Below are 26035 nucleotides of genomic sequence, written 5' to 3'. Positions count from 1 at the left end.
AATAAAAATAATAGTAGCAACATAAAAAAATATATATTTAAGCATATATAATGCATGCATATAAACAGCAAACGAACAATTAAAACCTAGCACAGCAAAGTCTCTAGCAAAACAAAAACAACATATATATATATATATATATATATTTTTTTTTTTTTACTGTGTAAAATTTCTTTGTGATATTACTGCATGCGATACGATATGTTACCTGCGAACACACATCTATATAGGCCAGTACAGGCAAACACACGGACACACGCCTGCAGGACTGCAGCAATTGGCTGGAATTCATCAGGAACTAAGTTGGTTAAGTTAGTAAATACGCTGATTTGCATATTTACAGTCGATTAGCTCTCAGAGTGTACATACAGATAAGCTGCCGCAGACGCTAACAGTACTATAAACACACACACACACACGTGTCTTTAGTCAGAAATTTGCATGCCAACTTGCTTGGTTTGGTAGTTGGTAGTTTTTTGGTAGTTTTAACAAAATTACACCTTAGTAACCATGTTGCAATGCCTCGGCAACCTTAGCAACACCTTACCAGAGAGAATTGTGAACGTAATTCAGATATAAAGGCAAAAAAGCAACAAAAGAACTAAAATTATGTTTCTCAGTCTCGCCTGAGTGCAAAGACGTGCTGACCTTCTGAAGATCCAATCAGATAAAGAATTCCTAAGAATGTTAAAGCCTGAATGATGGAAATCCTGACGTGCAGTTTCCAGTGCTGGTTTGACCTTCATTTCTTCAATAACATGAAACAAACATGAAAGCTACAGATCCTGCAGTGTGAGAGGACATTATCAGCCTGTTATTACTGCTGCAGATACATACAGGTGGGTCTGTTGAAGCTGTCATGGGGAGATAAGAGGTCCTTGATCAGCCTTTGATTAACGATGGGAAAACAGTGGAGCAGACTGTCAAGCTGAGTATACACACACAAGCACACACACACACACACACACAAGCTATTCTTGTGAGGACCTTGTTATACTAGGGGTGGGACAAAATATCTAAATATTGATATTTTGATATATCGTATCATTTTAGTATCATTTCTATTTCAATATGTGGTGAAAAGTATGAATATTTTTTATTGAAACATAGATGCTCCAAACTCCATAAGCATTACTTATGGAGTTTGGAGCATTACTCCACCTGGTGGCACAAAAATCAAGTGAATTCCTGGTATTTTTTTATTTAGGAGTATTTTATCCTCATCTAAGGCATTTAAAGTGACCGTTACAGCATCGGGATATCAGAGCATGAGAACCTTAACCATGGTGAACAAAAGTAAATCATTTCACTCTTAGCTTTTCTAATTAAAGCACCATTTTTGGTAAAAAAAAAAAAAATTGTCCTCACAAACCGACCAAGTATTTGTTCTTAATTCTTAATTATTATTTTATTTTATTTGTTCTTAATAAAGCGCCACATACAAAATACTCATGTTTGTTTGTTACAAAAAGTTGGTATCCTCTCCTGGTGACAGTATGAGAATTTGATTACTCATTTTATATGTTAAATAAATTCGTTGTGACCATTATCATTTTTTGTGTTTCTTGGTTACAATTTGGAAATAGGAATATAAATAAAAGGAATCTGAGAGGAATCTGTTACGCTCATTTTGCTTTGTGACACGTTAGTGCTGTAAATTGGTCAGATTTTGGCAGGAAGTCAGTATTTGGCACAACACCTCCAAAGGTAACTCAACAAATTGTTTGCTTCTTGCTGCTGTTCAGCGCAGACCCTTCTGCAAACTAGTCAATGTTAAATATAGGTGAGGACAGTTTACAGTAACAAATATCTTTACTGCCAGAACTAGTAAGATATCATATCATATGCAATAATAAAATTAAATTTTCATTTTGTTGCAGTAGTGCATTATTGAAATTATTTTTGGAATTCAGTGTTTTTTCATATTGTCAAGAGTATCGTTAAAGTGAAAATACAATGAAATATCGTGATATTATTTTAGGTCCATATCGCCCACCCCTACATCTGGTTCTCACAAAGATACCCCAGAAAACACACTATATGTGAAAGAGTGAAAGACAAACAAGTGCACTCGTCTCACGTTTCACTCTTCAGCTCTCGCTTCACCAGCCTTGACCGTAAACACCGTTCCCACTCATCAAACCCCCCCCACCCCCCACACACACACACTGAACAAAGAGCCATTGAGGCTCCAGCATGGCAGATTAATCAATGATCAAAAACAGTGAGAAACCAGAAGAGTCTTATCTCCAGCGAGAGATAAGCCCGCCTGTCCCTCAGAGAGGTCCTGAACCCGCATCATCAGCTGATACAGCGCTGCCTGTGGGTTTTCTGCTTCCATTACACGCATTAAATTACCGAGCGCAGCCACGCATCAACCCCCATACAGCTGTTTAATAAGCAACTAATCGAATGCGCTGGATTTCCTCTGAAGAAAAAGGCAAGCGGGAAAGAACCGGAGTCATGCACCAGTAAGTCACCATGATCATCATCATCATCATCGTCATCATCATCATCAGGGTTCAGACTTTATCAGATTTTACCAGTTCATCATTTTTAGCAAACTGATACAAGTAATTCAATCTCAGCAATATGAGTGTTTTTACCTGAAAAAAGCACCACATATTATTTTAACAGATGCTAAATAAACATTAATACAGTAAAACGTCTCATTTTTATAAGTATGTATATCCCTTATATCCTGTGAGCCGAGCTGAAGAACAAAGCATGTGTATATTATTATGTTCAGTTCCGTCAGCAGCTCACCTGATTTACCACATTTACCTGTAATTTACCAAACCAGGTGTTGATTATTATGATCAGAACTAGAAATAATAACTATATTAAACTCAGATTAAGAGGAGAGATTAGGATATGTTGTTTTAAGGAAAACTTTAGCATTTATTTATTAACTTATTTATGTATTTATTGTAATGCTGTAATGTGTTTTACTGAGCTAATAAACACTTACTGCACAGATAAGAAGAAGCTTTTTCTTTACTGAAATTCCCACAGATACCTACATTTCCACAATACTGTGTGTATATATATATATATATACAGCTATGGAAAAGATAATTATAATCTGTAATGCTCAAATGATGTGATTATGTATATCACAATTAAAGGAGCAGCATGATGAATGTATACAATCCAGTGCATTGTGCTGAATCGGTAAAATACCATGAAAAGTGATAAAATATATAAATACTGTAAATACGCATACTTTGACATTATACTTTGTGTCAGTTTATCATATTGTATAGTTTATCATTATTTCTTTAAAGCAGAGATTTTCAGCTGGTGGGTCAGGACTCAAAAGTGAGTCACGGACACGTTCTGGGTGGGTCGCGAACAGCTTGTATAAATATAATATAATATAAATACATAAATACAATACAAAAATGTTTTTTTTTATTTATTTATTAAAGCTAATCATCTGATTTTGCACTTATATTTTATATTCTTTTATATTACTAATGTAATCGGAATTTTGTGGTCTTTTATTTTGTGCAGTTTTGATATTTAATTTTATTTTATTGTAGCAACTTTTATATACTTTTATGTAGTTGTCATGTTCCTCCACAGTTTCTTAAAAAAATAATAGCTCTTAAATTCACTTTGCATGCATATATATATATATATATTTTTTTTTTTTAACGGCTATTTTTAAAAAATAAAATAGTTTGGTTTGTATTCTATAAAAATGGGTCATGACTTAATTAACATGGTAAAATGTGGGTCTAAATGTGGCTTTAAATCATATCTAGATATGATTTTTATTTATTTATTTATATATTTTTAATCATTTTATCCAGCCATTGCCAAAACTAATCTGATTCTAAAATCAAACAGCTCCTGCCAACCAGGTGAAAGTTTGGTAGTTAAGTTTAAGTAAGGCATCTTTGTTCTTACCTGACATTGCGCCAAGCTCTGATGCGGCACCGGATCTGACAGATTCTCAGGAACCATGGTGAGCAAGTCCCAACTGCGCCAGGAAGTGAGGCGTCCAAATCGCACCATTAGCCCAACAGCGCCCGACCAACGAGGCTCCACCAAGCTCCCAAAGTCCCAAACTTACTGCACAGCCTCAACATGAACCACACACTCTGCAGCTCCAAGACTCTAAACAAGCTCCAAGTCAAGTAGTTCAGCAGTTCAGCATCCCATCAAGACCAGAACCAATGGACCAACCAACCAGCCAACTAATCAGCCAATCAGCTCCGGTAAAGATGTGCTGTGCCTCTGCTGCTCCTCAGCTCCTCTCTGAATCAGAGAGCGCCGCTGATAACATTATAGAGCTCTGAGACCGCTAAACACTCCTCCCACTTCCAAGCACTCTCCACACCTCAGCCCACACACACATTATCACACACACACACACAGATATGAGGGACAGTCCCATGAGGAAAGCTGATAGCTCCTCATCTCTCAGGGCTGAGAAACAACAGACCCCGCACATAATTGCTCATCAAATGCATTAGTCACATCCAAACAACTAATTACATCCCAAACGAGCCCCCGAGGAGAAGCGTCCTCCTGGAGAAATGCTTCTGTCTGGTCTGCTACTGCAGTGCATGCTAACGTATGGTTATAAAATTAAGATAAAAATAAAAATTTTAAATTACGAGTTTCTTTGATTTTACCAAATTCAAAAACCTCTGGAATATAATCAAGAGGAAGATGGATGATCACAAGCCATCAAACCACCAAACGGAAATGCTTGAATTCATTTTTGCACCAGGAGTAAAGCAGCATAAAAGTTATCCAAAAGCAGTGTGTAAGACTGGTGGAGGAGAACATTATGCCAAGATGCATTATTTGAGGTCTGAAAGCTCTGCATCTTTTTTGTTATTTCAGCCATTTCTCATTTTCTGCAAATTAATGCTCTAAATGACAATATTGTTATTTGGAATTTGTGAGAAATGTTGTCTGTAGTTTATAGAATAAAACAACAATGTTCATTTTACTCAAACATAAACCTATAAATAGCAAAATCTTCTGGTCCTGGTGAACATAAGGCTTGTGTTGTGTACAGTAGTAAAGTTTTAAGTGGTATTAGTGAATATAGTAACTCTGTATTGTAGAGAATATCTCTGCAATTAAATAAAAGTAAAAAATTATGTTTTTTAATTTGCATTTTTTATTCAGTACCTCTGGAATATAATCAAGAGGAAGATGGATGATCACAAGCCATCAAACCACCAAACTGAACTGCTTGAATTTGTGCCCCAGGAGTAAAGCAGCATAAAGTTATCCAAAAGCAGTGTGTAAGACTGGTGGAGGAGTACTCCTGATTTCTGATTTTGGGGTTGTATCACATAAACATAAAGCATCCTTTATCACAAACCAGAGCCTTATCAGCAGAGGAAACTAAAAAAGGAGATCAGTGCCTTGTGTATTCATTCACTATTCTACAGTGTCTTTAACACACAGGGTGTTGATAGCCTGAAACTAATTGCATAATAATCAGGTTAGCTTCAGTGCAAATCACGACATCAATCAGCCGGGCGGCACGGGGGAGGGGGGGGCTGGAGAGAGCACATAAAAGCAGTGTAGGGAACTATAACAGTGTAAATAAATGATAACTTCCATTGACTGCTTTTCTTTCATCCAAAAGGGCATCGTCACACATCATGAGGAGGCTACTTAAAATTCAGCCTATAGATTCAAATACAGGCAAAACATTGAATTCTGTACAGCAGGCAATAAAACACACGAATAACCCTACACTTAAGTCTAGCATTACTAATCCTACTAAGTCAAGGTCTACTTATATACAGTAGATTAGGTCTTACTAGATCTGGAAGTAAATATATTTGTTACTGTGTGAACTGTCCTCACCTCTATAATTGACATTGACTAGTTTGCAGAAGGGTGTGCGCTGAAGAGCAGCATGAAGCAAACAATTCGTTGAGTTGCCTTTGGAGGTGTTGTGTCAAATACTGACTCCCTGCCAAAATCAGACTATTCCTTTTATTTATATTCCTGTTTATATATTAGGATTAATCTACAGTAACAGTAGATACAGGAATCACCAGCGTAATCCATTGTACTGTAGCTATACTGCTAAAGAGGGGACAGTTCTTTTTCGTCTTCTATTGTTTAGGTCTGGTTGGTTTGAACCATCAAAAATGTGTTTTACACTAAAAACAGTCCCCAAACCATGACAGGCACTGACTTATGAATTGGATGCTAATAACAATCCGGACAGTCTTTTTTTTTGTCTTTGGTCCATAGCTCACTTGAGTCCTTTGAGTCCATGGTTCTACTGTGTGATGGTCCAACCTAGATGCCTCAGAGCCCAGAGGGCAAAATTTCATGCCGTATAAGTTCATTCTGCTATTCTATTTTGTCCAGTAAAATTTTAAGTGGTATTTGTGAATGTAACTCTATATTGTTGTGTCTGACGATGTTTTTTTATGCTGTACTGTCTGAGGGATCGGCGATAGATAGATAAAGGTGAAGCTGGAACACAGTTTTTAATGATCTGTTGGACAGAGACCACCTCTTTGGATTGGGTTAAATTTTGTTCCTCTAGTCCAGACCATGGTTTGAGGTTTGTAGCACCTTTCACAGCTACTATGCCATTGTTTCAGGATGGGTTTGTGTCTATGTTACCTTCTGGCTCTCCTTTTTTTTTTTTTTTAAATAGGCTGTTGTTGGGGCGCCACTCCAATCCAATCAGAACTAATGCCATCTCTTTGTCTTCTCTAGAGTTAATGATTGCCAACCTGTCCAGACCAACACTAATGGAAGATGTTGCCAGTCAATTATAAGAAGTATATACAGTTTATTTTTTATTCTAAATGGAAAACATCTACCTACGTTTTAACAAAGCTGAACGATCTAAAACGAGATTAACAACAATCCTTCAGCGTTTGTGTTCCAACGGCATAAGGAAGAAGCCCATTTCCTGCTCCAACCAGCACCAACCACATGGCACGGCCATCACTTCCAAAGCTTTGATGTTCCTCTGACGGAGTAACATTTGAACATTTGATCGTTCGGTGCTCCCTGCTTTAAAGTTGAGCTTTTGACAGCCTCTGTAGCCTCTGATCTTCCTCTGATATCCCAGCTGCACCAAGTTAAGGAACAGATGTTATTACAGACGCCAAAGAGAAATCTTTAGTGACGGATGCCTGTTCATAATACATCCGTTATTACAGATACTGCGGGTTAATGTCTTTTTCTGATGAGCGCTGCTCTGCTAGGGCTAGCTGGTCGAGGTGTTCTGATGGAACTGCTGTCAGGGTTATTACTGGGTCACTAGCCTGAGGAGGAAGATGTCCAGATGAAGGACTCGTGCGTTTTCCTGAATCACGACTGTGCCTTGCTTCCCCGTGACCTGCGTCATGTGGTTTATTTGCCCAAGGGCTCGCTACAGCCTGTGATCCGATTACTCCTGCACTTGCGTAACAGTCATATCTATCTATCTATATATCTATCTATGTATCTGTCTGTCTATCATACAGGTGGCCAGACCTGGCCTCTGGCAATATTAGCCAATCACAATAAGCCAATGGCTTTGATAACTTGTCAGGATCTGTAGATATACAGTAAATACAGAATGAATCAAAAGTTGTAGGATCCTTTTTTATTTTAGAAAAGGAATATGGCGGCTTTCAAGATGACGAAGATACTTGCTGGGGTATTCAGACATACAGTGCCCTCCAAAAGTACTGAAACAATGAGGTCAAAGCCATTATTTCTGCTGTTGACCAAAAACATTTGAATTTGACATTAATTTGATTAATATAAGAAAAAATATCAACATTTCAGCTACTATTTCCAGGTATTTACATCTGGATCTGATACACTAGAGAGCTGTGAAAGCAACTGTGAAGCTGTGAAGAAAAGATGGAAAATCAATCAGAACCATTAGAGCACAAATATTATCCATAGCCAGAACAACTGATGGAAAGTCCTGAAGAAGAAAGTCATCACTGGTGTACTAAGTAACAGATGACGAACAGATAGATCAAGAAAAACCACAGCAGTTGGTGACAGAAACATTTCTGTACAGTTCTGTAAAGAAAAAAACTAAAAACAACTGATAGCAATTGACATTAGCAACAACCTCCAGAGGGCAGGAGTACAGAGGCTTCACCGGAAGATTAAAACCACTATTAACAAGGTGAACAGGAACACTAGGTTGAAATTTACACCATTTTTATTTTTTCAAAATTTCTTTCACTTTTTTTTCTCCCAATTTTCACACATTGTGCTGATTAACATCACCCAAGGAGTGATGAAGAGGAAAAAAAGCACCATTCTACCCACCCAGAGAGAACAAGGCCAATTGTGCTCTCTCTCTCAGGGCTCTGGCAGCTGATGGCAAGCTGCAAGAGATCTCCTGATCATACGTACAGTATAAATCATTTTTTCAGATCTTGATGTGGCAGAAAACTCAGTTTCAGTTTCATACTAATGCATATTTGTCCTAAAAAAGACAAGAAAAGGAAGCAGAAAACAAAATATAAGCAGGTGGGAAAACACCTAAACACTATACCATGTTTAAGACCGACTGGAATGAGATGAATCACATTCATTTCTATGGAACTTCAGACACTTTTCATTACTTATCTTTTCAGCACTGATCAGGTGTCTTCTAGGTAAAAACCGCAGTAATGAATGTCACACACAAGAGGCTTCAAATTCTGATCCATCTATTTAAATCTATTAAAAGAAGAAGATCTTTCACAAAAGAATTCGAGAGAATCTCTTCGTCAGTGTCTATCAGGAAGGACGTAATGTAACGCTGAAGGTCGCCGACTACAGATCAGGCTTCAGGCCTTCAGGACATGATGGAGTCAAAGCAAAGCTGGCAGGATCAAAGAGGACATTGAGGCAAAGAGACATCGGACACAAACACGAATTTCAGGAGAAAAGCGTCTCTTGTGGGACACTTGTCCTTTGGGTGCTCAGAGGGGCGGAAAAATAAAAGTGCACATCAAACGATGATGCTCAAAAGGTCATCAGTGCAGGAGCGGTGCAGTGTGGGTACGGGAAATCGCAGCTCAAAGAGGAGCTCCGGAGCCCCCGGAGCACTGCGGGGTGGCGGGTTTGTTCTAAAGGTCAGGTTTTAGTGATTGGGGCACGGCGCAGCGGGGTCAACCGCTGTCACCCAACGCTAATGGCCCTCATAAACATTCCACCGGAATCACTGGAAGAGTGTGGGCGAATTCCAGCGGTGGGTATCAGGTGAGGTTACACACAGTGCCAGCCTTAGAGATACTACTGCAGAACCACACATCTTAAGTGGCACATGCCATCAGAGTCAAAGCTGATAGCAGAGAAACCCTGAGTCAAGCACAAGATAGAGAACAGAATGATAAAATGAAGATTTATTATTATAAAATTAATAAAGGAAAGCTTAGCTTAGCTTAGAATGCCCAGCCTCAGTTTTTCACCAACTGTTCTGAAAATGCACTGAACCGTTGGGTTTATACCCAGGGGCAGATTTCACCACCACACAAACCACGCAATTGCTTGGGGACAGAGACTGTAAAAAAAAAAAAAAAAGATGGACGCTGTGTCTCGGTTCCCATTCATTCAATGAAAATGAAGCCAAAATCTTTCGCCATGGTGGCGATCCTGAAACCCGAGTCTGTAGAGTGCAGTAGAGACCAGAGGAGGGAGAAAGACTGTGGAGAGACAGCCTACTCATTTAAATAACTCCGCCCCTGAGGGCTGCCTCGAGGTCACAGGCTGCAGAGCGGAGCTGACGGTCTGTTATTGGTCCCGCCCATAACCAGCCCTTTTACAATAACCACACCTTTTTAAATAGAGCTTAATAACGTTTTAAAAACGATTAAAATTATGTGGGGATATAAAAATGTAACAATATAAGCAGAGGATACACTAAAGCTGCTGCATTTCAATAATGGAGGTAGAATTACAGTATATCTGTCCAGCTATACAAAGTCTATGCTTGGGACCCAAAGGTTGGCCAAAAAAAGAAAAAAAAGAAACACATTATTTCAAAGCGACAAGCGTCACGAAGTTGAAATTTTCTCAACTTTATGCAAATTAATTATGACGCGGTGAAGCGACATTCTAACCCAATTTTCTTTTTCCAGCTTTTCTTTTTGACCTATCACATACAAGGCGGTCCAAACAATGTCTTACCATAAAGTGTTACCAATAAAACTTTTACCAAAAATACAGCAGTAATTACTGCATTAAATATCGAGTATAAGAATGTGATTTAAAAAAAAAAAGTGTGAGATATCAGTGATATCAGTGTGTAACTGCATATACCTTTAAATACTGATCTTGATTGCTGAATTTTTGATGTTTAAATAAAATAAACAATAATGCTATCTGCACTGACTGAGGCAAAGATTTTTTTTCTAAAAATAAAAAAAGGTATTATTGTATATTATCTATAAAAGCACAATGTGGCACAGAGAGGGCACATGGAAACTGGGCCAGATACCTTTCCTCAGACAAACATCTGTGACATAAATCCATTTGCATACAGTGGAGGAATTATATTCAGAATAGCATCAAGGAACAAAGTGAAATCTCTTCCAGGGAAAAGAAGGTGGAGGGGAGGTGGAATGCTGGAATTTTGGCACGGGCTGCTGTAATGCAAATGCTCAGTGTTCTGTCGACAGGCAAATGCGCGAATGCAAACCGGCCGCTGCGCGAGAGACAGCAGAGAGAGAGAGAGAGAGAGAGATAGAGAGACCATTACATAAAATGACTACTGTTAGCAGTTATAGAACTGAGGTCAGATTCAGGACAAGCGTAGGGCAGTTCACCTCAGGTCACTTCAGGTCATTTCAGGTCACATCAGGTCAGTGTTGTAGGTTATGACCCAGATTCTAAATCAGTGGGAGGAAGAAATACGGTCCACGAGACAGAGGTGCTGCAGGAAACTCCAGCCACAAACTCTCAATTATATAATAATATATATATCCTTAATATACAATACTGTGTAAGGGCAGGAATTACAGATCATCTTTTGATATGATATTATTATTATATGATATGATATCACGATATGTTGGCCACAATAACAATATAATTTACATAACAAAAAAATAAATAGAAAATGGGATTTTACATCACTGCATCACTGTGCTCATTAAACCACCTCTGAAGTTCTCCTCATGGAGTTCAGTATTATTAATACTTTTCATTATTTAACTCATCCACTGGGGTGCTGGCTGGGCGTTTTTAAGTCCAGAAGAAATTAGGGGTGTATGAAAATATTGATACACTTGAATATCGCGATATTACATTTCACGATACTGTATCGATTCTCAAAAACGTTGTATCGTTTTTTTTTTATGAAGTGTGTTTTTATAAAACTCCCGGCAGCTAGATGGCAGACAGTAGTTACGTTTGTGTTGTTTATTCACCTGGCAAAATGGGCTCATTTTGGCTTCCACAATGAAGAAGGCAGAGTGTTTAAAACTGTTGAAAAAAGTGGCATGATATTGGATGCTACAGGACCTGTTATTAAGTCTAATGGAGCTCCCACGGTTCTGATTGTTTGCAAATTAAACTTTTTCCACTTAGATTAAATTAGATTGTATGAGTTTATTTTTTTTTATCGTATATATCGTGATATATCGCATCGTGAGCCCTGTATCGTGATACGTATCGTATCACCAGGTTGGTGCCAATACACAGTCCTAGAAGAAATCTGGAAGCACCAAAAGCTCACGGGATATGAACTGCCTTTATAACATTAGGAATTTGTTTGTTTTATTTGCATCTGTTCAAATAATGTGTGTGGTTTTATTTTAAGGCACAAACTCTCTTATTGGTGAGTAATCTATCTATGTGCCTAAAACATTTGCACACTACTAAATATGTATATATATATACGAGAGAGAGAGAGAGAGAGAGAGAGAGGGTGTGAGTGCCTCTGCTCTAAATGTTCAAAATGAGACCATTTAGCACAGACTAGTGGACAAACCGAGAACTTCACCTTCTGCAGATGTGATGCGGTTTGAGCTGTTTTTATTCTTTATCTATATTCTTTAGAATATTCTATATTCTTTTTTTTTACCTTTACTGTTCATTGATACTTGTTTTTTAATTCTTAGGTGTTACTTTGTTTTATTTATGTATCTGTTGATGCTCTTTTATTTTGTTTTATTTTTCCGATCCACCTTAAATGCTGCAGACTTTTGGCACCATTTTTGCACAATTTAACCCTTTCATACCCTACTAAATTTGCTTCAGATCTATCTCTCTCTCTCTCTCTCTCTCTCTCTCTCTCTATCTCTCTCTCTCTCTATCTATCTATCTATCTATCTATCTATCTATCTATCTATCTATCTATCTATCTATCTATCTATCTATCTATCTATCTATCTATCTATCTAGGCATGTCAGCACCACGGAACAAATGAGGAAAAGTAATACACGCTCATGTTAACTAGTTCTTTGTGATTTAGAACACTTTATTTTTTTATTTTTTTTATTTATATTTTTTATAGCCTTATATTTTTTTTATTCTACTGTTTTTTAATTTATGTTCGAAGATGTTTCTTATTGTATTGTGTTGTTGCTGCTGGATGCCTAAATTTCCTTCGGGATAAATAAAGTATCTATCTATCTATCTATCTATCTGTCTATCTGTCTGTCTGTCTATCTTTGATTTTTATTATCTATATATATATATAATTAAATATATTACAGTTGATTATGGTTGATTAACTGTTTAATTGTTTAATTAATTGATATGGAAGATTATGTTGTAATGCAGGTTAATGTCAATAATAAAGTGCTTTTTAAGAACATTGCTTTGTTATTTTAATTCAATTACTAAATACATTTAAAATGTAAAGTTTTTTTTTTCTATTTAAATTACATCCCAACAACATACCAGACATTGCAGGGATGGTCAAGTTTTATTTTTTCGTTCATCATCAAAGTCCCATACTCATAATAATAAAAATAATAATTATAATATTAATAATAATGAGTTTTTTCTTTGTACGCAGAGGCCCGACTCGACTCCACAGATACTCTGTTCTCACTCTGCATTAAGGCAGAGCTTCTCCTTTTATGGAGGGCCAACTGCTCCTCGTTTATTATTATGACTTTCCAAGAAATCCAGACAGTTTGGCTCAACAACAACAGGGATAAAGCGCTCAAAAAAAGTGCTGCTTTTTCATAAAGACAAGCCTTATGGTAGATTTGAGAGCTGAAATCTCTTCTGCTGGAGTATTTAAATCAGAATTAGAGTGGTAAGAAGAGTGTATTATGGGTGAGACACGTGCGGACTCGTCTGCGTTGGTTACGTAACCGTGCCGAGAACGCAGCAGCTTCATGCAGCGCCGGCAGAACGAGCACAGAGCCGGGGTCCACCTGACCGCTCTCTGTTCTTAAGGTTTTATTACTAAGCTCAACAATAAAGTCTTGAACAAACAGTAAGAGCTTTAGAGCTGCAGCGAGTGTGAAGCTCACAGCACACTCCGACTTGCCTGCGGATCTGATGCCAACAAAGCCATGTTTGCACAAGCGGATCCAATGGGCCTCGGCTTGCCTGGGAAGAAATTCTACTTGGTGGAGTGGTGATGAGCATGTGCACTGCAGGCCAAAATCTAAGGCTCTATCTTACAGTCTGTGCAAGGCACGTTGCGATGCTCATTGCTATCTTAAACCCTGTTAACAATCTATTTTCACACCTTGCACCTGATTCTTTTACAAAGCAACAGTGCTTGTGAATATATCTATCGCATATCACCGATGTGCGTTGTGGTCTGGAAGTGAAGTGTGTTCAGGTAAATTTCCTGGAGTATTGCTTAGCAACTTAGCATCTTAGCAACAGAAAACAAAGGTGCACAACTAACTGAATATAACCTAGACAACAGTCATCAGTCAAATGTTGAGTAAGTTTAGCATTTTATTTGTAAATCAAGGGAGCAGAGTCTGGAGGAAGAGTGGAGAGACACACAGTCCAAGCTGCTTGAGGTCTAGTGTGAAGTTTCCACCAATTAGTGATGGTTTGGTTTGGAGAGACATGTCCATCATCTGCTGGTGTTGATCCACTGTGTTTTATTATCAAGTCCAAAGACAGTGCAGTGATTTCCTTGGATTTCATTTTCCAGCAGGACCTGGAACACTGCCCACACTGCCAAAGGTACCAACTGATCTTATATAATATAAAAATTTTCTAAGACAAAAAAAATTGGGGTTTTCATTGGCAGTAAGCCATAATAATCAACAGTGTTTAATACATCTATATAATACATAGGTTTCACATTTTGAACGGAATTACTGGAATAAATTAACTTTTCAATGATATTTTTAGATGCACTAGTTTATATAAAAAAAGCAATGTATGTAGCATATACCGTTCATATACTGCTGCATCAGTGATCTCTCTACTACAATAAGCACTTCCTGCTAAAAGAGGAAGAAGGTAGCAGTGGTTGACCAAGGTGATGTGATCATACATTTACCAGGATCTAACCAGCGCTCGGGTTTTAAACAGAAAAACCACAAGAGCCACCAAAAACAGGACATCACTAACCAGCCAGTGAGCACAGTGAGTGAGTAACTGAGAATAAATAACTGGGATAAATAAGTATGAATAAGTATCTATCTATCTGTCTGTCTGTCTGTCTATATTATTTTATTTTTTAACAAGAAAAATACTGAAATTCTGTAGGATTTCTTTGGGTGTTTGTGCCAATGCCATCTTGCCAGTGATTCCCATAGTCCTCTGTTTGGAGTGTTCCTCTGTAAAATTTAAGTTTAAAGGGTCACGTAGCTCCAACACTTACTTACCCTAACCTAGAGCTAGGCGATTAATCGATTTTATCGATTAATTCGAATTTACAGTTAAGGACGATGTGTTTTTATGAAAATCGATTTTCTCTCCCCTGAGCTTAGCCCCCCCTGCCTCTCTCCCGTGTATTTTTACGTAAAAATATTTACGTAAAAACATATTGAGTGTTTTTACTCCCTTTTTTCTCTCTCTCACAATGTTAATCCTTTACAGCTTCAAAAACATGCATTATGCAAATTAGGCAATAACGTCATTTAGCGACTTCTAGGGACTTTTAGGAGATTTTAGTAGGGGAAAAAAACGAATATCTGATTTTTTTTTTTTTTTTTTTTTTTTTTTTTTTTTTTTTTTTTTTTTAATCTAAGATTTTTTTTTGGGCCATATCGCCCAGCTCTACCCTAACCTCCCTCACCATCCCAACAATAATCAGAACTCCCTGCTCTCTTAATGTGATGTGCACATATAGAGCTAAGTGATGGGGGCAATAGGTGAGATGGGATTGGGCCGCATCTGAAGCAATACACAGTGTCTGTAAGTGTGAGTGTTCTCTGAGTCAGTGGGTTTTCTGTTCGTTTCTAAACTCAGGGAAGTTACAGGTTGTGGTAATCAGACACGCTGCAGATCTGACACACGGAAAGAGAGAGATCAGACAGTGATCAGACTGCAGGAGAAAGAGAGAGAGAAGAGAGAAGAGAAGGCTGCTGTTACTGACCAGTATGTCCACGCTCTCTCGCTGGGTCAGGGAAGTGTGCTCCACCTTCTCGTTGGTGGGGGCGAGGATGTACGGGCTGCCCCCGCTCGAATTCTTCATATTGGGAAGACTGAGAGAGCGCAGGTCCTTCACTCCCTGCTCCACCTTCAGCTCATCACCCGGACGAGCTACAGAGAGAGAGAGAGAGAGAGTGTGAGAGAGATTTATTAAATAAATAAATGCATTATTGGTAACACTTATGAATGTCATCTCTATTAGACTCTATAACCATACTCATAACACATTATCATGCATTTATAGGGCATTATAAACATGATTATAAATATTTAAAAAAAATTATAACACATTATAGACACATTTAATATGCATTAAGAACTGTGATCATAATGCATCATCATTAAACCACTCATAAATTATACCTATGTTAAATATAAATATTTAGCTTATGAGGCATTATAATCACAATTCATAATGCGTAATGAACAGAGCTATATCGTGTTATGCATTTTTTTTTAAATATTTATAGCCATGATTATAATGCTCTATGAATGAACATATGCATTATAACGTGTTATGAGTACTATATTATTTATAAAGCCTAATAGACATGATATTAATAAAAAAGTGTTATTGCATTAATTAAATAATTAATTAATTATAACAATAATAATAATGAAGATGCTAAATAATAACAGTTCACACTTTACACTTTACTATAAGAGTCATTAATTAACAGTCCTTACGACAAAATGTTTCAACCAATTATTAATTGATACTAGTTTTTAAGCAGTAAAATGTATTCATGTTTAATAATGTCATTTTCAACTGAATTACTGCCTAAAATCAATAAAACCAAACCAAATTACCAGTCATTCTTACCTTTGACTTTGATGTAGTGCCCTCCGAAGGGGTAGGCCTCAAATTGGAGCGAGAGAGGAGTGTTGGACTGGTCCAGGAACAGGTCTACTCGGGATAACTCGATGCCTTTCCGCTCAAACACTGGTCCCAGTACCTCTCTGGTTTAGAGTTATAAAGATAGACGGAACAGAGTCAGCCTCTTCCATGTAATTCATAAACTGGCGAGCCTTTTCTTCCTGATCAGGAAGTAACGGGTCCTCTGCTAAACGCAGAGTTTACGAGAACCCCCCCCCCCCCCCTCCTGACTCACCTCAGCGTCTTCTTCTTCACCGCTGGAACAATCTCTGTGTCTATATTCACGTTCAGGTCAAACTTGAGGGTGAAGCACTCCTTGCTTGGGTCCTGCAGGGGGCGACATTTACAACACGAGTTAAAGGAGGGAGAGGAGGAGCGCTACCAGTTAGAGCGAGATTTACGGCTCAGTGCAGGTCGAGTAGCAGGAGGATCCTAATTAAACTCTCTGAAGACACACTCGATCTCCCACATCCTGAGCTCAGGGGAGGATGAGTCAGTGGGTGATGTCATTTCCTGTACAGTGATGGTGCTCTTGATGCTCGACTGGAAAAAAGAAGCAGCAAGAAACCTACAAACACGACTGCATCACCGATTAAAAACAGATACCTAAAAGAATTTTATAAAATAAAAAATGATAGCGGGAGGCAGAAGAGGAACAGCATGATGGTACAGTACTGTGAGTTATTCCTAACATTTAAATGAACTAATTCTAATTCTTTCAGAATGTTACTGAATAAACAATAAAATATATGTAATCCATGCAGGTATGTGATTATAACAGCAGCACTTCCGCTTCTTTATTCCCATCTCATCAACAGAGATTGCTATTTGATGAGGTTTTACCCTTTCTGACCTCGATCTGTGGCTTTGCTCTAATCATTTCTGAATTTAGAACGTTCAGGCTGCCATATGCAAGGAGAACCACAACACTCACATCAGTGTAGCGCCTCCGGTCCCGCCTCAGCTTCATCCCTCCTGCTTTACGTCCCCTGAAGAACAAAACAAACACACACAAATGTTAACATAACATGTATGATGTGATACTGTATACTGTATTTCCAAACAACTTACAGGTGCATCTACAAGCATGAAAAAGTTACTTTATTTCAGTGATTCAGTTCACAATGTGAAACTCCTTTATATTAGAATATTATATAAGACCAATTGGTACTTTTGGCAGTGTGGGCAGTGTGCCAAGTCCTGCTGGAAAATGAAATCTGCATCTTCATAAAAGTTGTCAGCAGCAGAGGGAAGAAGCATGAAGTGCTGTAAGATTTTGTGGGAAAACAAAACTGCACTGACTTTAGACTTGATAATAAAACACAGTGGATCAACACCAGCAGATGACAGACATGACTCTCTAAACCATCACTGATCATCAGTAAATTTTACATTTCATTTGTAAATTAAGGGATCAGAGTCTGGAGGAAGAGTGGAGAGACACACAGTCCAAACTGCTCGAGGTCTAGTGTGAAGTTTCCTCCAATCAGTGATGGTTTGGAGAGACAATCTTACAGCACTTCATGCTTCCCTCTGCTGAGAAAAACTTAAACTGCATCTATGGAGATGCAGATTTCATTTTCCAGCAGGACTTGGCACACTGCCCACATTAAGGGTATTAAAAGTAATGTAACTATATCAATGCTTTAACTGCAATTTATCTGCATTTGAGCTCAACACTTGGTGGCTTTATACTCCTCTAATCCACATCTGGCATTAGGCATGGTGCCAATAGGTTCATGTGTATCTGTTCCATTGAATGAGAAGGTGTGTCCAAACTTTTGACTGGTACTGTAAGTGTGAGTCTTCTCCCTCCTAGTTTGAGAGGAGGACTATTGAGTGGGAGGGGTACCGTAATTTGCTTCCAAATCGGGATGAAAATAAGATAAAAGTAGAAATACATTTTACAGTATAAAAATAAATAAAAACATTCGTTTAGAAGCACTGAGTGTTACAATAAGACAGACTGACCCTCGCTCAGTGCCCCCTCCTCCTCCCTCTTCCTCATCAGGGTCTGAAGGGGGGCTGGTGCGCGGGGGGCAGGAGCGTGTGGACACATTCCGCGCCAGGATGGAACCTAAAGAAATGCACAGCAGTTTGAGAGTGTGTGAGTGTGTGTGTGGAAAAGTGTGTGTGTGTGAGTGTGTGTGTGTGTGTAAGTGTGAGAACATCATGGCACTGGTCGCTCCTAAATCTGATTCACTGAAAGGACAAAAGCCTTTTCCTAAACACAGACAGCACTAATCATCCTCGCTCTGCGCTGCTCTTCACTCAGGCTAATCTAATGAGCACACATTCCTCTCTACTTACTGACGTGACTCCACTTCACAGCTAACACACGCCTCAGAGAGGCTGCATATATATATATATATATATATATATATATATATATATATATATATATATATATATATATATATAGAGAGAGAGAGAGAGAGAGAGAGTTTGGGCACCCCTGTTAATTTTCATGATTTTTTATTATTTTAATTTTTATGATTAATGGAATATAATCAAGAGGAAGATGGATGATCACAAACCATCAAACCACCAAACTGAACTGCTTGAATTTTTGCACCAGGAGTAAAGCAGCATAAAGTTATCCAAAAGCAGTGTGTAAAACTGGTGGAGGAGGAGAACATGATGCCAAGATGCATGAAAATTGAAAACTGTGATTAAGAACCATTAGGGTTATTCAAACAAAGATTGATTTCTGAACTCCTAAAACTGAATATGAATATGAACTATGTATTCTTTGCATTATTTGAGGTTTAACAGCACATTAAAGAACTGTATGCACACATTCCTCTCTACTTACTGATGTGACTCCACTTCACAGCTAACACACGCTTTAGAGAGGCTGCATATATATAGAGAGAGAAAAAAAAAAAAGTTTGGGCACCCCTATTTATTTATGTTTCTATGATTTTTCATGATTTTAATTTTCATGAGTTTCTTTGATTTCACCAAATAGAAAAGCTCTGGAATATAATCAAGAAAAAGATATATGATCACAAGCCATCAAAACAAGCTGAACTGCTTGAATTTTTGCACCAGGAGTAAAGCAGCATGAAGTTATCCAAAAGCAGTGTGTAAGACTGGTGGAGGAGAACATGATGCCAAGATGCTTGAAATTTGAAAACTGTGATTAAGAACCAGGGTTATTCCAACAAATATTGATTTCTGAACTCCTAAAACTGAATATGAATATGAACTATGTTTTCTTTAAATTTTTTGAGGTTTAACAGCACATTTTACTAGCCTTAAGCTTTCATACCTCTATATTTGCACTAATAATTATATGGGTTCTTTTTATACTGGTGCATTTAGTGTCTCACATTCTTTTATATGGATAATCTTATTTTCTGTACTTGTTGTACCTTTGGGAAAAAAGAGAAAAACGTAATTTTAATCCTCTGTATGCCCCGTACACAAGCAGTATTGACAATAAAACTACTTGACTTGACTTAACTTGAGTATGTGCTTATTTTTAGCAGCAGGCGTTACAGGAAATGCTGAAATTCCATAGTAAAGTAAGGAGTTACAATATTCATTACATTTCCTTTGGACATGATGGTTTATGGTGTGGAGTGTTTATGGCTGGCTGTTTGCACTGTAATGCTGTGATGTAGCATTACAGCCCCCACAAGCGGTCCCCTTGTGTGTGTGTGTGTGTATGTGTAAACTGTGTGTGTGTGTGTGTGTGTGTGTGTGTACTCCTACCTTGTGGCTGCAGGTCAAAGCGAGGGTGCCGGTCAAAATGCATGTTGTCCGTCTCGTCCAGGTGGCAGCGAGAGTCACATGACTCACACAGGTGAAGAGGGCTTTTGTTGTTCAGGTCCTGACAGTCAGGATGATGGCACACCTGTACACACACACGTGTTTGTTTTTATACAGTGCGAGGACACTGAGTCATACATATAAAGGGTGTGACAGTACACAGAATTAACGGTTTGGGTTGACACTGCAGTGTGCAGCTAATGGTTCGGAATAAGTACAGAACGAAAAGAGGGAAGAACTAATCCAGGCTTCTTGGTTTTTATATAATTTGAACATTTGAGGATATAGCGCCCCCTTGAGGTAGAGAAATGCAGCATGATCAATGGTGGTACCACCCATACACCGTCCATTTCAGGAGTTTAAAAACATATTTAATTGTACAAACAAGGTTCCAGTTGCTATGTTGTTGCTAGGTGGTTGCTAAGGTGTTGTTTGGTGAATCAATTAAATGAAAGAAGTTACACTTTTTTTTTTTACATAAAACCATTCATACTCAGCATTCATCCACATACTGGTGAGACGCGGCAGCCAATAGAGTACAGAGTACTCTCAACCGGAAACAACCGTCCACCTGGAGGACTGACTGCACCAGGCATTACAGCATTTTACTCAGGACCGAGTGCCAATCGAGTCATACATATATTTTACACACACACGGGAACTTAAATACATACCACACACATTCACACATACACACCAAATTAATTTACCGTATTCAATTTTTCTTAATTTTTTTTTTTGGTGGTTGCTAAGGTGTTGCTATGGTATCCGTGGTGGTTGCTAAGGTGTTGCTAGATGATGGTGGCAAAGTAAAGTTTTTGCATAAATCAGTTTAAATGAAGGTGCTGTAATACATAATGTGCCATGGTGGTTGCTAAAGTGTTGCTATGGTATCTGTGGTGGTTGCTAAGGTATGGCTACATGGTGGAAAAGTAACATTTTTGCATAAGTCAGTTTTATTTATGGTGCTGTAATACATTGTGTACCGCCGTGGTGGTTGCTAAGGTGTTGCTATGGTATCTGTGTTGCTAGATGGTGGTAAAGTAATGTTTAATGTTTTTGCACGAATCAGTTTTAATTATGGTGCTGTAATACATCCTCACACACATTTATCATCATATTATAAAATATAAACATCTGTCTGATGTTTCTAAGGATAACTCTAAACCTTAGAAATCTTTGCAACCAAAAAAATGTTTTCCCTAAATTCTAAAGAATTAACATACAAATTTTATTTAAATAACCTTTATAAAGTCCTGGTCCCAACTTTGCAGGATTTCTCTGGTCTTGTCAGGTCATGTGTCCTAAAAATGCATGATAATGCACATTAATCATTATAAAATACAGGACACAATAAAGACCCAAATCGTATGAGATTAGTTGTCCAGTCAGGCATAAGCAAGTGAACCTCAACCACAGTTACACAGTTTAACAGCCTAAAACTAAACAAATTAATACAGGAGCGTCTTTTCCACCAAACATTTCATATATAACTTTCATATAGTGATGATATGGAACAGTACACAGCTCTATATGAACCTCTATATGATCTTTATCTTTTTCCACCTGCTTCTACTGAACACACTCACTGAAATTACTGTTTACATCATCACAAAAGCACTTCATGGTTGGACACCAATCCCATTACTCAACCTCTTTATCCCTTGCTGGATGATTTGAGGAACAATTAAAGTTAATGGTCGCCCTGCTATCAGACCATCAACCAATCACTTAATGTTTAGAGTGACATCCTTTTACATAATCCCAGAAACAAATAAATTCATATTTATTAAAGTAATGGAGGTCAGTTTTATATAAACTACATGGCATAGGTGAGTAGTAGTGGGTTGCCATATAATTTCATATCATACATAATAAACAGTCACTATTTTTAAAACAATAAACATACAGCTCTGGGGAAAAAACAGAGAGCACTAAGAACAGATCTCTGAAGGATAAAAAAAATAATCCACAGGCCTAAACATCGGTAAATTAGACTAAAAGAATTATGTGTCAATGACTTTCTTCTAATCTAAAATAATTTAACATGGTTTAAGAATAGAAAACACTTTCTAAACAAATAAAGTGCCAAAACACACAAAACACAGCAATACGGCTATGCACTTCTAAAACTTCTAATCGACATGTAAATACAATACTATAATTAGTTTAAATTTTTTATTTCTCAATGAATCAATATTTAATCAGAAATCCAATCAAATTTAGAACTCTATTTTTTAGAACTTTATAGTATCCTGATGAAATTTGTATTTACACATGGGACCCCAATGCATGTCTTCTTACTATGAAATCTGATTACAGTGACAGACGGAAAAAAGTGCAAGTTTTCTCGATGCACTGCAAGTAATAAAGGTGTAAATCAGATCACCACCAAAAGTTTTTGTTTGAATGAGCAATCTTAAAGATTTCTATTTGACCATTACATACAAAGGTTTCATGTTTGATAATAAACTTTATTACAAATTCTATTGCTTTTAAAATGTATGTAAATCTACAATTTTAAAAATATAAAGAATAACAATCATAGAAATGCTGAATTTGGGTTGATTCCTGTTTCTGATCTGGAATTATTATTAAGTGAAGAAAAGAGAAAGTGAACAGGCGGCTTCTACAAGTGTCCTGTAGGAGATTTCAAAGCCCTCAAAGTTTTTAGAATGTGAATAACTTATTTTACTGCAGAGAAAAAGGGTTTTGCATCACCTACACCTTTAGCTTACATATGAGACAAGACATGTAAAAAAGGTGAAATGTTAAATACTTTTTAAACACTACAGTTTAAAGGAAAAAAAGTATGAACAATGATAATAATGTAATAAATCCATGGCAACCCATAATTGAGCACTTGTTCCATTGCAAAGGAAGTGCTAAAGTGCATTTTTTTTGTCTCATAGTGTCCAAAACTTAAACAAAATTGGTCCTTATAAGCAGATCACTTCTTCTCAAGGTGCTGCATCATCTCACACTCTTTCACCCCCTTCCTTCTCTTCCTTATCTCTTTCTTTCTCTCTCTTACCTTCCACTCTGTTGGGTGAGGGCAGGCAGCACCCGCCATGTCCTCAGGAGCTATCAGAGGGTCCATCAAGATCCAGCACAGAAACTCACCACAGCTCCACAGCACCGATAAGCAGCCCTGCCCCCCAGAGACACAGCGAGCTACCAATTAATCCACCTCCTTAGTGTCTAGCCAGGTTAAGCCCCCGGGGGGTAATGTAATGCCCCAGAAAGGGGCAGGCTTTAAAGCAGGACCACGCAACTCCCCCCCCCGGCAACCAAAAACGGCCTCCGCGCTTCCAAAAACGCTCTAATCTGGGGCACTAATCACGCCGCTGCTCTGTCAAACCCATCTGACCAAGTGCTGGAGATTAGACTCGTCTCTTAGTCACGCTCTCCCTCTCCCTCTCTCTCTCCATCTATCTATCCATCCCTCGCTCTCTCTCTCTCTCCTGAACACACCCTCAGAGGAACAGTCATGGCCCTATACAACAAACAGGTTTTAAATAGACCCAGACAGAAAATGGGCCTTGTTGTTGGTAATAGGCCCGACGTGGCCCTCACCAATGAGCGCAATTAGGTTAGGTGTGCTGTGCTTTCATGTGTTTAGAGAGAAGAGAACTATGTGAGCAGCTTCGGGAGATTCTTTAGGTGTAAAAATGCTATTTAAAGGTCAGAAAAGGTAACTAAACTTAAATGATTTAAAATCTATATTAATCTATAGGGTTTAATATGATGTTAGCTCACTCTGTGCAGCTAGAATAGCTTCAACTCTACAGGAAAGGCTTTCCACATGGTTTAGGAGTGTGTTTATGTGAGGAAGGGTGTGGCTATCTTTTCATAACACAACACGCATATTTGTACACTAACATAACACTTTACACTAACATATACTTCCTTATACTACATCCTATACTACTTTATAATCCCTATACTTCTATATAATCCCATGATATTCTATAGTTCCTTATACTACTCTGTAATCCATATATACTCATAACTTCTACCCAGTTGTATACCCAATACTGCCCTCTACTTCATAAAGTACCCTATGCTCTCAATATTCTCATATTCCACTTCTCTATGCTACCCTTTACTCCCTGTATTATCTTATATTCTGTACACTGCCTTACTCCCTGTACAAACCTTTTATTACATTACAATCTTTATATTATTATACTATACTCCCCTATATTACCTTACACTACCTTATACTCCCCTACACTACCATATACTCTCCTACACTGCCATAAAGTCCCTTATACTCCCCTACACTACCATATACTTTCCTACGCTCCCCTAAACCACCTTATACTCCCCTACACTGCCATAAAGTCCCTTATACTCCCCTACACTACCATATACTTTCCTACACTCCCCTAAACCACCTTATACGCCCCTACACTACCATTAAGTGCCCTATACTACCCTATCCTACCCTATTACCCTACTAAAATATACTCCCCTACACTGCCATAAAGTCCCTTATACTCCCCTACACTACCATATACTCTCCTACACTCCCCTAAACCACCTTATACTCCCCTACACTAAGTGCCCTATACTATGCTATCCTACCCTACACTCCCCTATATTACCTTACACCACCGTATCCTCCCCTACACTACCATAAAGTGCCCTATACTCCCCTATATTACCTTACACTACCTTATACGCCCCTACACTACCATATACTCTCCCACACTGCCATAAAGTCCCTTATACTCCCCTACAATGTCCTATACTCTCCTACACTACTCTATACTATTCTACATTACCCTACACCACCCTACACTCCCCTATACTCCCCTACACTACCATAAAGTCCCATACACTCCCCTACAATATCCTATATTCTCCTACACCGCCCTACACTCCCCTACACTACCATAAAGTCCCATACACTCCCCTACAATATCCTATATTCTCCTACACCACCCTATACTCCCCTACACTACCATAAAGTCCCATACACTCCCCTACAATATCCTATATTCTCCTACACCACCCTATACTCCCCTACACTACCATAAAGTCCCCTACACCATATAATACTCCCCTACACTACCTGCTACTCCTCAGTGCTCACTGTGCCTCCAGATGTGTGGTGGATGTTGTCAGAGCTCCACAGTCTTCTAAGGTTTCTTTGCATAACTGCACTGGATGGAAAGGCGACTGATTTTACATTTTTGTGCCAAAATTTGAGACTTTGAGAACTTTTAAAACCAAAACAACCTGGTCCTCGAAAGAGCATGCAGGACCGCCCAAGAATCTCACAGAACTAGATCTGTTAGCAAAGAGGAATGAACGGAAATCCCGCCAACAAGAACTGAAAAACTCTGAACTGTGACAAAAACTATTTATACACAAAGATGCTCGCCAAAGGAGGTGTTAAACAGTTGTTCCAGGGCCTTTTTCTTATTAAAGCCATCTTGAAACTAAAAAAATATTTTTTTTTACAGAAATGTGCCATTTATAACTTCAAAAATCAGGCCTTTTTTTCATGATTTTTACTAATGACTATAGCAGAAACATTGAAGTGTATAATGTGGTACATCATAAACTAAACATTACTTTTACATAGTTTACTAAATATTATAAAGTTGTAAAATTAAACATTTTCAATAATATATCTCAAAATTGACAACTCAGCATGAGCTTACATTTTAGGAGTTTAAATGATTCTTAAAATAGCTGAAATGTTCTGAGTTATAATTTTTTTTAGGTGTTAAGCTCCTCTCCTCTGTTATATAAACATAAACAAATACAGACGGAACTCCAAACTGCAGTCCAGATAATAAACCAGAGCAGGATACGAGTGAAATGTGGACTTGGCCGTG

General features: G+C 38.1%; 1 protein-coding gene across 6 annotated transcripts in view; it reads right to left on the bottom strand.

Moving 5' to 3' along the window:
* plekhg5b (pleckstrin homology domain containing, family G (with RhoGef domain) member 5b) overlaps positions 1-26035 on the bottom strand; it is a 105639-nt gene that overhangs the window by 20819 nt on the left and 58785 nt on the right. For 4 of the 6 annotated variants that reach the window (XM_022677200.2, XM_022677194.2, XM_022677195.2 and 1 more), the window contains 6 exons: positions 20127-20268; positions 18378-18483; positions 17341-17395; positions 16642-16733; positions 16353-16489; positions 15474-15640 (listed from right to left, as the gene is read on the bottom strand). In XM_022677200.2, the coding sequence (XP_022532921.2) occupies positions 15474-15640; positions 16353-16489; positions 16642-16733; positions 17341-17395; positions 18378-18483; positions 20127-20268 (699 nt within the window). Of the gene's footprint in view, positions 1-15473; positions 15641-16352; positions 16490-16641; positions 16734-17340; positions 17396-18377; positions 18484-20126; positions 20269-21427; positions 21571-23217; positions 23499-26035 lie in introns of those variants that run through there. The other 2 variants (XM_022677196.2, XM_022677198.2) reach the window with 2 other exon arrangements.

The sequence above is a fragment of the Astyanax mexicanus genome, chromosome 13 (genome assembly GCF_023375975.1).
Source record: "Astyanax mexicanus isolate ESR-SI-001 chromosome 13, AstMex3_surface, whole genome shotgun sequence".
Lineage (NCBI taxonomy): Eukaryota > Metazoa > Chordata > Actinopteri > Characiformes > Acestrorhamphidae > Astyanax > Astyanax mexicanus.
The sequence above is the reverse complement of the archived record's forward strand: the minus strand, read 5'-3'. Positions and strand labels throughout refer to the sequence as shown.